The sequence below is a fragment of the Lithobates pipiens genome, unplaced genomic scaffold (assembly GCF_037356315.1).
Source record: "Lithobates pipiens isolate NorthernLeopardFrog02 unplaced genomic scaffold, aLitPip1_a1.2 Scaffold_16, whole genome shotgun sequence".
Lineage (NCBI taxonomy): Eukaryota > Metazoa > Chordata > Amphibia > Anura > Ranidae > Lithobates > Lithobates pipiens.
In genome coordinates this window covers 207,231,539-207,248,309 of record NW_027507748.1, presented here as the reverse complement: position 1 = coordinate 207,248,309, position 16,771 = coordinate 207,231,539, and the positions used below count along the sequence as shown (strand labels likewise).

The 16,771-nt window shown below is 44.1% G+C and overlaps 1 protein-coding gene across 4 annotated transcripts in view; it reads left to right on the top strand.

Annotated features, from left to right (window-relative positions):
- SLC35A5 (solute carrier family 35 member A5) overlaps nt 1–16,771 on the top strand; it is a 46,903-nt gene that overhangs the window by 16,639 nt on the left and 13,493 nt on the right. Inside the window, exons 2-5 of one of the 4 annotated variants that reach the window (XM_077480932.1) lie at nt 3,952–4,042; nt 11,482–11,640; nt 12,744–12,842; nt 14,931–15,064. In XM_077480932.1, the coding sequence (XP_077337058.1) occupies nt 11,514–11,640; nt 12,744–12,842; nt 14,931–15,064 (360 nt within the window). In that variant the 5' untranslated portion in view covers nt 3,952–4,042; nt 11,482–11,513. Of the gene's footprint in view, nt 1–3,951; nt 4,043–11,481; nt 11,641–12,742; nt 12,848–14,930; nt 15,065–16,771 lie in introns of those variants that run through there. The other 3 variants (XM_077480933.1, XM_077480934.1, XM_077480935.1) reach the window with 3 other exon arrangements.

Genomic DNA, 16,771 nt, shown 5'->3' with positions numbered 1-16,771 from the left:
TAAGCTGTCAGTAGCAGACCCTTTAACTCCTGTAAGTTGTGAGGTGGGGCCTCCATGGATTTGACTTGTTTTTCCAGCACATCCCCTAGTTGATTGGATTGAGATCTGTCGAATTTGGAGGCAACACCTCAAACGTGTTCCTCTAACAATTCTTGCATTCATCACACAAGGCCACCTTCTTTCATTGCTCCGTACTCCAGTTCTGATGCTCACATGCTCATTGTTGGCTGTTGAACCGGGTCAGCTTGGCCACAATGACCGATCTGCAGCTATGCATCCCCATATGCAACATACTATGATGCACTGTGTGTTCTGGCACCTTTCTATCAGAACCAACAATCACTTTTTCACAATTTGAGCAATGGTAGTAGATTCTATGGACTCGGACTGCACGGGCCAAGCTTTACTCCCTAGAAGCATCAGTGAGCTACCCATGACCACCCTGTCTCTGGTTCAGCTCTGGTTTTCCTTCTTTGGATTGCTTCTGGTAGGTCCTGACCACTGCAGACCAAGAACAATCCCACAAGAGCTGCAGTTTTGGAGAGATATATATATTATATTATATTTTTGACCAACCAGGGGGTTGATCAATAAAAATGGAACAAATGGATTTCCCCATCCAAACATGCAAGGTAGATGGAGAAATCCTCCCCACTGTGCCATTGTATTCTAACAGGGACTCCACTGTCAGAATACACTGATCAGCGGCTGCAGCTGGCTGGTTTAAAAAAAATTTGTCCAACGATCAACTTCTGTCAAGCGGAAATGGCCATAGATGGATTGAAATTTAGCTGGTCCTGCAGAACTGGCTGAATTCTGATCCATGGACAGCGTTGGTCAACTTGTTTTCACTGATCATATTGGAGGTATTGTGGATGTAGTCGGCCAAATGTTCCATTACACTAGTTTAAAAAAAAAAAAAGAGACCATCATCACTTTAATGTGCAGAATCTGAAAATGGGTTCATTTTTTTTTTATAACAAATATGTTATACTTGCCTGCTCTGTGCAGTGGTTTTGCACAGATTAGCCCAGATCCTCCTCTTCTCCGGTCCCTCACTAGCACTCCTGCCCCCACAGCAAGCAACTTGCTATGGGAGCAGCCAAGCCACTGCTCTGTGTTCAATCAGACTCAGAGCCGCTGCTCGGCCCCAGCCCCTCTCTCTCTCTCCTCCTCATTTTGAGTGACAGCAGTGGCAGCCAATGGTGCCCCGCTACTGGCTCAGCCAACGAGGAGGGAGAGTTTTGGACAGCCGAGACTCTCGTGCAACATCGCCTGATAGAAAGGGCTAAGTATGAAGGGGGCTGCTGTGCACAGGTTTTTTTTATCGTCATGCATTGAATATGAATATTTCGAGCAAACAATAAGTGCACTTTAACCACTTTCCGACCACCCCATAGAAGATCTACTGCTACAGGGCGTCTGCTCTGTGCAGAATTTATCGCAACCTGGCGCCTACGCTGCCACCAGCCCACTCACTATTGATGCCCCAGACATGCAGCGCATGAACACTGACTGCCGTCCTCCTCCACACTCAGCGGCGCCACGCTAAGTGTGTGAAACTGACAAGCAACGGAGAGAGGAGGATCTGTCAGATTTCAGCTTGATGTCGGGGTGGGCGGGACCCAGGGGTGGGCGGGACCCAGCAGCTATCAAACACCAGCCAAAGGGATCTGGGCGGGCCACTACGTCTATGTGGCCCGCCCCTTTTCTTAAGCAGCCCAATCGTTGGCTGGTGTTTTTTTTAGCTGCTGAGCTGCTGGGTCCCGCCCATTCCGACATTAAGCTCAATTCCGACAGCTCCTCTGTTACATTTCAGTAATAGAGTGCTCTGTGTGAAACCTGCCAGCGCCAACCAGTGCCATCTGCCAGTGCCACTGCCAGTCAGTGCCACCTGCCAGTGTCAGTGCCACCACCAATCAGTGCCACCTGCTAGTGCCACCACCAATTAATACCACCTGCAACCACCAACCAGTGCCACCACCAATCAGTGTCACCAGTGCCACCTGCCACTACCAATCAGTGCCAACTGCCAGTGCCACCGTCAGTCAGTGCCGAGTGTCCACCAATCAATACCACCTGCCACCGCCAGCCAGTGCCACCTGCCACCGCCAGCCAGTGCCACCAGCCAACACCAACCAGTGCCATCTGCCAGTGACAACTAGTGCCACCACCAACCAGGGCCACCTGCCACTTCCAAACCAGTGCCACCTGCCAATCAGTGCCACGTGCCAGTCCCACCGCCAGTGCCAATAGTGCCACCTGCCAGTTCAAAATCAGTGTCACCTGCCAGTGCCACCTGCCACCGCTAATCAGTGCCACCTGCCACTACCAATCAGTGCAACGTGCCACCTGCCAGTGCCACCAATCAGTGCCACCGCCAACCAGTGCCACCTGCCATCACCAACCAGGGCCACCTGCCATCACCTGCCAGTTCCAAACCAGTGTCACCTGCCAGTGCCATCTGGCAGTTCCACATGCCTGCCAGTGGCAACCAGTGCCACCTGCCAGTGCCAGCCAATTCCATCTGTTGCCAGCCTTACTCTTTCTGGTCAGCCCATAACCCTAATGTAACAGCGTTTCATTGGAGTTATTGACTGGGTGCTCCATTGTGAGTTAGGGATAGGGGGTGAAAATGAGTGGCCTTACCCCGGGAGCTGTCAATCCATTCCACTCTACATTCCACACAAAAAAAAAAAACTGGCTCCTAACTTTTCCGGGTTTTGGTCAGGAAGGGGCCAAGCCGTCATTCACCTCTGTAGCTATATGCAGTTTGGAGCTCTCTTTCAGGTCCAATCTGGGTGTTTCTTCCTCAGTTGTCCCTGTGCATCTCTGTGTGATACATAGAAACAGGTGAAACATGCAGGTTTGTTTGTAAAATAAAAAAACGTAATCGCCATAATTGGCTGTCTTGTCAATCCATTGATTGGAGGCAACCAAACCACCAGGAATCAATAAGGTGCTTCCTTTGAGGGACCGGTGGGATGGCTCTCTTGATTCCTGGATGATTTCCTATGATTACCCATGGGTGTACGGATACTAGGTACCCGTGTCTATGGGACATCATTTAAGTCTATGAACACATCCTGATAGACATATATGTCAAGATTCTGGTGGGGAATTGTTTTCCCATTACAGATTTGCATTGGTATATGGCCTGTTGTTGTAACTTACTATCAATCCTTTTCAATATAATGTTACTATAGTGGTTAATTGATTTAAGACAGTTTGTTTACCTTGACAATAAAGTTTTGTAGCAGGGACCATATGTACCTGCACCTTTTAATATAAGTACTTTGTTTTTCTGCTGAGGGCATTCTTGCCATTTTCTATATAGTATGGCTAGTACATGCATGGTTTCTTACTCTTGTATGAGTTTTTCTCCCCTTGCCACATGCTGGGACGTTTCTGTAGTTCATCCTTTGGATCACTAGGACTAGGTGCGGAATAGGTAGTGCCCAGCACTGTAGTGTATGTGGCCACCCACGCTGTGGGTGTCACACCCCGTCTGCCTTAGTTCCAGAGGAGGAGGAGGAGCAGGGGACATGTGTCTCCCCACGGCAACCATGGAGGCGCCATCCATCTGACATCTCCTGGCACTTCCACAATCGCGCCCCTGTGGCGAGCACTGGGACCGCTTCTGGTATCCAGTGCACGGTATACTGGTGGCCGGTGTGAGTGACGTCTGACGCCACTTAGACGGGGTGCACAAAACAGTGAGGCTGGGACTCCTATCCCCAGGTGCTCTGAGGGATGGAGGCACCCAGCTTACCTCGCACACGGACTGACTGGTTATCCCATATGTAGGAACAATGGCAGCAATACATTTTTTTTTTTTTTTTCTCAGGTATGTTCAGTTGTGATATTGCTCAGGCCCCCTCAATGGGGCTGCCTGTAGCCTTAAGTACCTGCTTATACTTATGGTCGTACTTACTATGTTTATTTTTATAGGACATACTACCAACATTGCCGACCGAGTGTATGGCCCCATAGGCTGGTTTCTTCCAGGCATATGGCTCTAGGACCTTATGATAAAATAAAGGTAGTATTATGTTGGCTTGCTCATTCATGTATATGTGTGTCCACCTTTTAAAATGAAATTAACCATATTCTGAATTAATGGCTTTGAATATATCTGGATAGATGGATGACAAAACCCTAAAAACATTCTATGTCTTACAGACAGGCCTGTCTGTTATATAAGGCTCCGTCAGTACTTATGAGCAAATTTAAGGCTATACCGTTACCGTATTACATATGGAAGTATGGCAATGCTTACTGCAATATACGCTTATTACTATAAAAGTTCGTTTAGCAATTATCTGTATATCCAATATCTATAGTTACCTGGTGCACCCCCATATTCCACTTTATGTGCTGGTCCCTTGCTGTGTTTGTGATCTTCCTCCCCTCCTGGAGAGGTAGTTGTTCAGCTGCTGCGTCTTACTGGTGTGGGTGAGCGTTGCAATCCTCTTTAGCACCATTTGTGGTGAGTTCGTATTTTTTACGTATATGGGTATGCATGTACAGTAGTGTGAAAAAGTGTTTGCCCCCTTCCTCATTTCCTGTTCCTTTGCATGTTTGTCACACTTAAGTGTTTCGGAACATCAAACCAATTTAAACAATAGTCAAGGACAACACAAGTAAACACAAAATGCAATTTGTAAATGAAGGTGTTTATTATTAAAGGTGAAAAAAAATCCAAACCATCATGGCCCTGTGTGAAAAAGTGATTGCCCCCTAAACCTAATAACTGGTTGGGCCACCCTTAGCAGCAACAACTGCAACCAAACGTTTGCGATAACGTGCAATGAGGCTTTTACAGCGTCCTGGAGGAATTTTGGCCCACTCATCTTTGCAGAATTGTCCTAATTCAGTTACATTAGAGGGTTTTCGAGCATGAACGGCCTTTTTAAGGTCATACCACAACATCTCAATAGGATTCAGGTCAGGACTTTGGCTAGGCCACTCCAAAGTCTTCATTTTGTTTTTCTTCAGCCATTCGGTGGTGGACTTGCTGGTGTGTTTAGGATCATTGTCCTGCTGCAGAACCCAAGTTTGTTTCAGCTTGAGTACACGAACAGATGGTCGGACATTCTCCTTCAGGATCTCTTGGTAGACAGCAGAATTCATAGTTCCTTTTATCACGGCAAGTCTTCCAGGTCCTGAAGCAGCAAAACAGCCCCAGACCATCACACTACCACCACCATATTTTACTGTTGGTATAATGTTCTTTTTATGAAATGCAGTGTTCCTTTTACGCCAGATATACTTGGACACACACCTTCCAAAGAGTTCCACTTTTGTCTCATCGGTCCACAGAATGTTGTCCCAAAAGTCTTGGGGATCATCAAGATGTGTTGTGGAGAAATTGAGACAAGCTTTGATGTTCTTTTTGCTCAGCAGTGGTTTTCTCCTTGGAACTCTGCCATGCAGGCCATTTTTGCCCAGTCTTTTCCTGATGGTGGAGGCATGAACGCTGACCTTAACTGAGGCAAGTGAGGCCTGCAGTTCCTTGGACGTTGTTGTGGGGTCTTTTGTGACCTCTTGGATGAGTCGTCGCTGCGCTCTTGGGGTAATTTTGGGCGGCCGGCCACTCCTGGGAAGGTTCACCACTGTTCCATGTCTTCGCCATTTGTGGATAATGGCTCTCACTGTGGTTCGCTGGATTCCAAAAGCTTTGGAAATGGCCTTATAACCCTTTCCAGACTGATAGATCTCAATTACTTTCTTTCTCAATTGTTCCTGAATTTCTTTGGGTCTCGGCATGATGTGTAGCTTTTAAGGATCTTCTGGTGGACCTTACTGTGTCAAGCAGCTCCTATTTAACCAGTTGCCGACCGCCGCACGCCGATGTACGTCGGTACAATGGCACGGGCAGGCATAAGGACATACATGTACGTCCCTTGCCTCCCGCGGGTCGGGGGCACGATCGGGCCCCCGCCCGGTGCCTGCGGCGGTCGGAATTCGTACGGGAGCGATCCCGGACGAGGGGACGGCCATTCATTCATGGCCACCCCCTCGCGATCGCTCCCGACGAATAGAAATCCCCGGTGACATCACTTCCTCTCCTGTAATGTAAACACAGGAGAGGAAGTGATGTATTCTCTCCTCCGTGTCGGTATTTTTCGTTCCGACACGGAGGAGAACGGATCAGTAAGTTGCACCAACACTCACACACACAGTAGAACATGCCAGGCACACTCACACCCCCCCTTTACCCCCCGATCACCCCCCCAATTACCCCTGCCCCCCAGTCACAGTGACACCAATGTCATTTTTTTTTTTTTTTTTTTTTTTTTTTGCATTGGTGTCATTTGTGACTGTAATAACTGTTAGGGCAGTTAGAGTTAGCCCCCTTTAGTTCTAATGTACCCCCCTAACCCCCCCAATAAAGGTTTAACCCCGTGATCACCCCCCGTCGCCAGTGTCACTAAGGCTGGGTTCACATTGCAGCGGTTTATGAGAACGAATGTGATTCGCACCGCACTGCAGTGCAAATCACATCCGATCTCTGTGCGATTCGAGTTCAGCCATTCGCCGCACCCGCCACACCCGCCGCACCCGCCGCAAATTCGCACGGGACCCTTTTTTTGGCCCGCAGCAGAATCGGATCGCATGGGTGTTCACACCATGCGATCCGAGTTTGCAGATCGCACTGCGATATGCGAACTGATCTGGGGGTGTCAGTAACATTTCACTGACACTCCCAGCAGTTCGCATAGGGCAGTGTGAACTGCCGCCGGGAGGCATGCGATGCGGGAACCCGCCGCGGATTCGCGGCGTTTCCGCATCGCTCCAGTGTGAACCCAGCCTAATAAGCGATCATTTTTCTGATCGCCGTATTAGTGTCACAGGTGACGCTAGTTAGGCAGGTAGGTATTTAGGTTCGCCGCAGCTTTTTATAGCGCCAGGGACCCCCATATACTACCGCATAAAGCCCCCTGATTGCCCCCTAGTTAACCCTTTCACCAGTGATCACCATATAACTGTTACAGGTGACGCTGGTTGGTTAGTTATTTTTTTATAGTTTCAGGGCACCCGCCATTTATTACCTAATAAAGGTTTAACCCCCTGATCACCCGGCGGGTGTCATTTGTGACTAATAACTGTTAGGGCAGTTAGGGTTAGCCCCCTTTAGTTATAAGGTACCCCCCTAACCCCCCCAATAAAGGTTTAACCCCGTGATCACCCCCCGTCGCCAGTGTCACTAAGGCTGGGTTCACATTGCAGCGGTTTATGAGAACGGATGTGATTCGCACCGCACTGCAGTGCAAATCACATCCGATCTCTGTGCGATTCGAGTTCAGCCATTCGCCGCACCCGCCGCAAATTCGCACGGGACCCTTTTTTTGGCCCGCAGCAGAATCGGATCGCATGGGTGTTCACACCATGCGATCCGAGTTTGCAGATCGCACTGCGATATGCGAACTGATCTGGGGGTGTCAGTAACATTTCACTGACACTCCCAGCAGTTCGCATAGGGCAGTGTGAACTGCCGCCGGGAGGCATGCGATGCGGGAACCCGCCGCGCATTCGTGGCGTTCCCGCATCGCTCCAGTGTGAACCCAGCCTAATAAGCGATCGTTTTTCTGATCGCTGTATTAGTGTCACAGGTGACGCTAGTTAGGCAGGTAGGTATTTAGGTTCGCTGCAGCTTTTTATAGCGCCAGGGACCCCCATATACTACCGCATAAAGCCCCCTAGTTAACCCTTTCACCAGTGATCACCATATAACTGTTACAGGTGACGCTGGTTGGTTAGTTATTTTTTTATAGTTTCAGGGCACCCGCCATTTATTACCTAGTCTCACTAGTGTACCCCTAAATTTAGGGGTGTCTACTTTCCAAAATGGGGTCATTTGGGGGGGGTTTGTGCCATCTTGGCATTTTATGGCCTTCAAAACTGTAACGCCCTTAGAAAGCCTGAAGGCGGTGCTTGGTTTTCGGGGCCCCGTACGCGGCTAGGCTCCCAAAAAGTCCCACATATGTGGTATCCCCATACTCAGGAGAAGCAGCAGAATTTATTTTGGGGTGTCATTTCACATATGCCCATGGCATGCGTGAGCAATATATCATTTAGTGACAACTTTGTGAAAAAAAAAAAAAAAAAAAAAAAGTTTGTAATTTTCCCGCAACTTGTGGCAAAATATAAAATATTCCATGGACTCAACATGCCTCTCAGCAAATAGCTTGGGGTGTCTACTTTCTAAAATGGGGTCATTTGTGGGGGTTTTGTGCCATCTTGGCATTTTATGGCCTTCAAAACTGTAATAGGTAGTGAGGAGTGAAATCAAAAAATTACGCCCTTAGAAAGCCTGAAGGCGGTGCTTGGTTTTCGGGGCCCCGTACGCGGCTAGGCTCCCAAAAAGTCCCACATATGTGGTATCCCCGTACTCAGGAGAAGCAGCAGAATTTATTTTGGGGTGTCATTTCACATATGCCCATGGCATGCATGAGCAATATATCATTTAGTGACAACTTTGTTAAAAAAAAAAAAAAAAAAAAAAAGTTTGTAATTTTCCCGCAACTTGTGGCAAAATATAAAATATTCCATGAACTCAACATGCCTCTCAGCAAATAGCTTGGGGTGTCTACTTTCTAAAATGGGGTCATTTGTGGGGGTTTTGTGCCATCTTGGCATTTTATGGCCTTCAAAACTGTAATAGGTAGTGAGAAGTGAACTCAAAAATTTACGCCCTTAGAAAGCCTGAAGGCGGTGCTTGGTTTTCGGGGCCCCGTACGCGGCTAGGCTCCCAAAAAGTCCCACATATGTGGTATCCCTATACTCAGGAGAAGCAGCAGAATTTATTTTGGGGTGTCATTTCACATACGCCCATAGCATGTGTGAGCAATATATCATTTAGTGACAACTTTGTGTAAAAAAAAAAAAAAAAATTTTTTTTTTGTCATTATTCAATCGCTTGAGGCAAAAAAATAAAATATTCAATGGGCTCAACATGCCTCTTATCAATTTCCTTAGGGGGTCTACTTTCCAAAATGGGGTCATTTGGGGGGGTTTTGTACTGCCCTGCCATTTTAGCACCTCAAGAAATGAGATAGGCAGTCGTAAACTAAAAGCTGCGTAAATTCCAGAAAACGTACCTTAGTTTGTAGATGTGACAACTTTTGCGCAAACCAATAAATATACAATTATTGACTTTTTTTTTACCAAAGACATGTGGCTGAATACATTTTGGCCTAAATGTATGACTAAAATTGAGTTTATTGGATTTTTCTAATAACAAAAAGTAGAAAATATCATTTTTTTTCAAAATTTGCGGTCTTTTTACGTTTATATCGCAAAAAATAAAAATCGCAGAGGCAATCAAATACCATCAAAAGAAAGCTCTATTTGTGGGAAGAAAAGGACGCAAATTTTGTTTGGGTACAACATTGCATGACCGCGCAATTACCAGTTAAAGCAGCGCAGTGCCAAAGTGTAAAAAGACCTCTGGTCATTTACCAGCAAAATGGTCCGGTCTGAAAGTGGTTAAGTGATGCCTTGATTGTGAACAGGTGTGGCAATAATCAGGCCTGGGTGTGGCTAGAGAAATTGAACTCAGGTGTGGACAACCACAGTTATAGTATGTTTTAACAAGGGGGGCAATCACTTTTTCACACAGGGCCATGATGGTTTGGATTTTTTTTCACCTTTAATAATAAACACCTTCATTTACAAATTGCATTTTGTGTTTACTTGTGTTGTCCTTGACTATTGTTTAAATTGGTTTGATGTTCCGAAACACTTAAGTGTGATAAACATGCAAAGGAACAGGAAATGAGGAAGGGGGCAAACACTTTTTCACACCACTGTATGTATGCACCCCAATAACTTTACATCTTACGGTTTTATACCTTACTTTAACTTATTCAGATCAGCGCTATAGCCAAATGGCTGCTACAGCGTGGATCTGCTTTGCCAGGAGTATGTCTGTTGACATCCTCCCCTTTTAAATCTGGCCATGCACCCCGTGAAGGGGGGGCGCACGCTGTGATCACCCGAGTCATTGAGACTAGGGTGATCACAGATCAGAGTAAGGGGCTGATCCCGGCCCTTTACCACGTGATCAGCTGTCAGCCAATGACAGCTGATCACATGATGTAAACAGGATCGGTAATATCTTTTTTAGATAGAAGAAAAAAAGCAGATCGCCGGATTCTGTTTGAAGGGACATCGGTCCTGAAGAGGAAGCGGCAAAGCTGCCTCATATGTGCCACAAGTACTGCCTGCCAGTGCCACAAATGAGTTCCCACAGTAGTAAGTGCCAGCTATCAGTGCCCACAAGTACCACCTATCAATGCCCACCAGTGGTGCCAATTGGTGTCACCTACCAGTGCCCATCAATGCCAGCTATCAGTTCCTATCAGTGTACATCAATGAAGGAGAAAAATTACCTGTTTGCAAAATGTATTAACAAAATATAAAATGTATTTTTTTTTTTTTTTTTTTTTTAATCGGTCTTCTTTTTTAATTTAACAAAAAATAAAAACCCCAGAGGTGAGCAAATACCACCAAAAGAAAGCTCTATTTGTGGGGAAAAAATGATAAAAATTCCATTTGGGTACAGTGTTGTATGACCGCGCAATTGTCGGTCAAAGAGTGACAGCGCTCAAAGCTGAAAATTGGTCTGGGCAGGAGGGGGGTTTAGGTGTCTAGTAAGCAAGTGGTTAATTGAACTTTGTTTTTCTAACTAGAAATACAGAATCTCCCGAAGAAGCGACTTTTACAGTCGCAAAACATGTAGAGCAATTTGACCTTTGAATACCCAACAGTCAATGCCGTATCTCAGTGCAGGCTTTTTCTGATGCATATAGTATACGAGTGGTATTCCCCTTGGGCCAACCAATGGGTCCTTTTCTATGTATAAATTATGTGTTTTATTAAATGTGCACTGTATACGTTTGTAATTTGTGAACTATTTGTATTATTTTTCTATACGTGCCTTCAAAGTCCATTTTTCCTATTACTCAATTTTCACTGCTTTGAAATTGTGCTACTTCACTTGAAGGAGGATTTTTGTCCCATTGTTGGTATAAGTGGATAAAATGGTGCCCAAAAGGGCCACAGTTTGGAGGCCACTGCTCTAACCACATGTAATTGCTCCATGTGCCATTATATGGGCACTGCTGTGCCGCCTGTCATTGATTTCTGCAGGCTAAGTGCCTGCAACTGATTGCAAACACTTATCCATACCCACCACAGAAGTACACTGATTTGGGTAGGTGGTGTGTAGTCCTGGGTGGCCATGTGAATTAACCCTTATGTGTGGAATATTTCCTCATTGGCTTGTTATATATATATATATATATATATATATATATATATATATATATATATATATATATATATATATATATATATATATATATATATATATATATATATATATATATTTTTTTTTTTTTTTTTTTTTCAGTATAAAGCAATTTTGAAAAAAAATGTAAGTTAATTGTTTTCTTATATTTTGTTGATTTTCAGTGAGCAGGACATGCTGCTCGGACTCTGAAACAATGAGGTTCAAGCCCTGCCTGAGCTCAGCGTTCTCTCGATCAACACTGCACACCTTTCTGCTTGGATTCACTTATGTCACTCTGGGATCCAGCCGCGTCCTTTTGGTCAGATTTTCAGCCAATAAGGGTCAGACAACTTTTATTTCAAATGCTTTATTGTACAATGTGTTGGGTTTTCCCGCATCCAATACACATGACAGGTGAGTGTGACCGGCTCTCAATGGAGCCGGTTCACTCAGGTCCGGTTCAGCCACGGAGCAGATTGCCAAAGGGTCCTGTGCATGTTTGAGTCTGGGTCAGGTGCAAATTCAGGCAAAAATTCAGGCCTGAATCGGTGAACAGACACGCACCGGTCCCCAGGCACGAACCCGCAGCCACACATATGTGAACCCTGTCAAAAATGGTTCCACCTTCCTTTTGTTTGTGAAGGAGGGATAATGGCACCAAGAAGATTTTAAAAATAACCTATAGATGACTAAATAAAACATCAAAAAAGGATCAAGAGTGATGAAGCATGAGTATGCATGCAGTCTTGTCTTTGCACTGCAGCTCATTTTTTGACCAGCAGGTGTCAGTAGAACCTAGAAAATGACATGCACTCTTCTTGTTCAGTAACTAGCATAAAAAGGCGGATTTTTTTTAGACCTCAGTCATTTTCGTTTATTATATGCACTTTCTTTCATAAGTAATGCAGTCTATTTTGTTTTTTTACCTTGCTGTGATGTTTAAAAAAAAAAAAAAAAAAAAAAAAAAAGCAATGGGAGGGGAAAAGCTAATTGTCAGAAAAACAAAAGTAAGCCAATCCATTGCTGCTTCTGTGGCTGTACCCTGGTTTAATTTGTCTTACTCTGAGATGTGTCTCAGCTTACAAAATAAATCTTTCAGCTTTGTCATATGTTTGTCTTTTTGTAGTCTACTGCACAGCCTGAGCTTCTGTGTTTTTTTTAAATTTTTATTTTCCCCATTTACAGCAATGATTTAGAAGGTCAAGGCCATATAATTGAATTGTAGCTCCGCTCAATAAATTAATTGTATATGTAGCCATGGTATTTTTTTTTTTTTTTTTTTTTTTTTTTTATAGCACCTACGATAAAGCAGCAAAAGCTCTATTGTGTACTAAAGCTTTGTGTCTGTCAACTCACTTTTCACTGAACATTCAAGCTGTGCTGCAGGACACAAACCCTTAATGTCAAAAGTATATGTTCAATTACTGTGTATTTTGTTTTGCAGATAACACTTATGACTATGTTCCAGCTACCGTTAATGTGTGCGCCGAGGCTGTCAAGCTGCTTTCCTGCTTAATCATGGCTTTTAGAGTCATTCTGAAAGGCAAGGTGTCTGCATCATTTTCCAATGTTAGCTGACAGCATACAAAGCTAGTCTAAACTAATGTGATCTGATCTGGGAACAATGCGTTTTATCTGCTTTTTATTTATGCTTTTGTCATACCGACTTGTAATTAAATTTTATCTGAGTGATGTTAAAAAAAAAATAAAAGGATAGTTTAAATTAGTTCTGAAGCCTAGACATTTCTTTACCTTAACCAATTTCCACCCACGCTACAGCCAATAGGCGTGGGTCTCCAGTTCTGGGAGGAGTTCTATGCCTCCTGCGCACCCCCTGGGTCATGGATAGGGCTTGCTCTGTGACCCCTGTGTGCTTTGGACACAGATTGGGGTAAAGGGCCAATCACAGAGGCCCTTTACTGTGTGATCATCTGTGTCCATTTAAATGAATAAAAAGGTATGTGTCGCTAACTATAAATACTAAACTAGAAAAGCTACAATTTCTGGGGAAATTATGTGACGTGTTCTTGCCTCCACCTACTGGAGTGGGGGGAGTAACCGTTGTGTGGTTGGAGTGGCTGAAGTAACTGAAAAGTGTTAAAAAGCTTAATATTTTAAAAAATATAAATGGTAGTAAAAAATTTGTATAAGTTCCATCATTAGCTGAAAAAGCTGAACATTTTTTCCAAGAATTATTGATTTTTTTCAAAAAATTTTTTTTTAAAATGATTTTATTTCATTTTTCTAAAATGATTTTTTTAGAATCATTTTTTTCTTTATGATTTTATTTTTTTACCCAAAGCGCTCTGCAAGCCCTCCGGCACACCTAGCTCCTCCAAAATCACCCCTGCCCATCCCCCACTTTTTATAAGCCCACTTCCCTTTTCTCACCCCTTCTTTCAAAAATACACTTTCTTTCTTCTCTCTTTCTCTACCTGAAATAGTGATTTGTGGGGAAATTCGTCATCAAACACTAAATTTAATCTGAGGTAAAGCTGTCCACATAGACCGTCCTCCACATCGCCATAGTCTTTCAGATCGCTCTACTGCAGGGTAGTCTTCCCAGTCACGATTGCACACTGACAGTGGTGAGAGGCAGCAGTGCGGAGGACGGCCTATGTGGACAGATTTACATAGTAGGTAAGACTTAAAAAAAAGACAAAAGCCCATCCAGTTCAACCTGTGTAGGTGTACGTGTGTCAGCATTTACCCCGGATGCCTGCATACTTAGGTGTGCCTGTTTTAATCAACCATGTGAGTTGCTAAATGTTGTACCTTCATTAAGTGTGACCATTTTGCTACACTTGGAGGCGCCTCTCTTCTCTTTTATACCCTGTAGTTCCTGCTGGATTTTGCTTCTAATCCCCTTGTTGTGGAGGCTGTCATTTTGTAAATGGACATTTTATGGTTACACAACCCGGTCACATTTTATATAAGCTTTTTTTTATATGGACAATAAACAGAAGGACTTATGAATAAATGGTTGTGGAACAAATCATTTGAGTTTCCATTATTTCTTATGGGGAAACCCGCTTTAATACACGAGTGCTTTGGATTACAAGTATGTTCCCAGAACGAATTATGCTCGAAATCCAAGTTTTTACTGTATAGGTATATTTTGTCTTAGGCCTCTTTCACACTGACGTGCCGTTCAGGCCCGCCTGTCAGTTTTTCAGGCGGACCTGAACGGGTGCTCCATAGAGCTCTATGGAGCGTCGGATGTCAGCGGTGACATGTCCGCTGACATCCGACCCGCTCCGATCCGAAAAAGTGTGACGGAGGAAAAAGCTATTTTTCCATCCGTCTGCGGATCGGATCGGATGACGACGGGCACTGCGGTCCGTCGTCATCCGATCTCCCATAGGGGAGAGCGGCGCTGTGACAGGTCCGTCCCTGCGCAGTGTGCAGAGACAGACCTGTCATCTCCCTGCTCAGCGGGGATCGGCGGAGTGATCCCCGCTGAGCAAACGGACATCCACGGGGCGGATCAGAACTGATCCGCCCCGTGTGAAAGGACCCTAAACCTTTCCTTTAATACACAAATCAAATTGTTTTTGTTCTGTGCTTTTATATACTTCAGTTGGCTTTTGTAATCTTTCATTAAAATGTTTTTTCTTTTCCTCCCTCTTAGAGAAGCGCCCACTTAGATGCTGTATGTGTTTTACTGTAAAAGAGTTCTGTCGCTACATGAAATGGGCTGTTCCAGCATTTCTTTACTTTCTGGATAATCTGATCATTTTCTATGTTTTGACCTACTTACAGCCAGTAAGTATTTTCATATATGGATTTTTTTTAAGTTGCTTTTTTTTTTATTATTCAGTAAGGGCTTAAGAGCACATACAGTACATTTCCAATGATTAGTATAGAGAATTGAAAGCAATTTAGTGTAATGGAATAGCATATGCTGTGTTTACAGAAATGGTGGATGTGTGATATGTTAAAATTTAAAAACTCAGATGCTGTCTTCCAGATCCTTTAACCCCCTTTCCGACCGCGCTATAGCCGAACCTACATTGCTGGGAGGAAGTCAGTGGACGTCCTCCCCTTTGCATGCTCCCCGCGCGTGCCTCCTGCAGGGCGCGCCTGGCGCACTCTGTGATCACCGAGTCAATGAGACTTGGGTGATCACAGATGGGAGTAAAGGGCTGATCCCAGACCCTTACCACATGTTCAGCTGTCAGCCAATTGCAGCTGATCACGTGATGTAAACAGATAAAACAGATAATCTTCTTTTTTTTTTTTTTTTTTTTTTCCTCCTCCTCCTCGCTGACAGCGTGAGGAGAAAAAAAAGCCGATCACCGTCTTCTGTGTAAGGGACATCTGTCCCAAAGAGGAAGAGGCACAGCCACTTCATCTTTACCGCCTGCCAGTGCCCACCAGTGCATATCAGTGCCGGCTTATCGGTGCCCATCAGTGCTGCCTCATCGGCATACATCAATGATTGAGAAAAATTACCTGTTTGCAACATTTTATAACAAAATATAAAAATGTTTCATTTTTTTTAAATAAACAAAAAAAACCCAGACGTGATCAAATACCACCAAAAGAAAGCTCTATTTGTGGGGAAAAAATGATAACATTTTTCATTTGGATATAGTGTTGTATGACCGCGCAATTGTTGTTCAAAGAGTGACGGCACTGAAAATTGGTCTGGGTAATAGGGGGCTTTTAAGTGTCCAGTAAGCAAGTGGTTAAAATTACTCTTAGGCTGCATTCACACACATTTTCAGCTCATAAAACGCTTGAAAAACACTCAACAAGCAAAATCCCATTTATTTCAATGGCACCTGTTCACATCTGAGCGTTTTGTCTTTCGCAAAATGCCTTAAAAACGTCCTAAGCTCAAAACATGAGCTTCTTTGGGGCAGATTACAGGCATTTTTCTGTCTTATATTGCTGACCAGAACAAAATCATGGCAAAAATGCATGACTTTGAAACACTCAGGTGTGAATGTAACCTTAATTGCATGTCAATAGCAAAACCCAAAGTCTTGTGTACACATAAAGATAAATATACATAACACTTTAGGCTGCATTCACACCTGAGTGTTTTCGGCTCATAAAACGCCAGAAAAATGCCCAACAAGTAAATTCCCATTAATTTAAATGGCACCTGCGTTTTGTCAAGAAAAACTCAGTGTCCTGTTGTGTCTCTAACAGAAATTTGAGGAAATCCCTGACAATGGTTGACGTGGGTGAATTTTCCCCTGTGCGGATACAGATAGCCATAAAATCCTGGCCGGGGTTTTAACTTCCATATTTTATTTAAAGAGCTAAAAAAATTAAACGTTTAAAAAAAATCCACTTCAGAAACGCTCTCCTTACATTTTTAGTACTTTATTTTTATTTTTTGGTTCTGACTTTTTCTACACTGCATAGCAAACAATATAGGACCAAGCACTTACACAGAGCATCTAAGGGACATATTGAAAAGAAAAAAGCAGTTTAGGAGGGGGTATTTGGGGGCATATT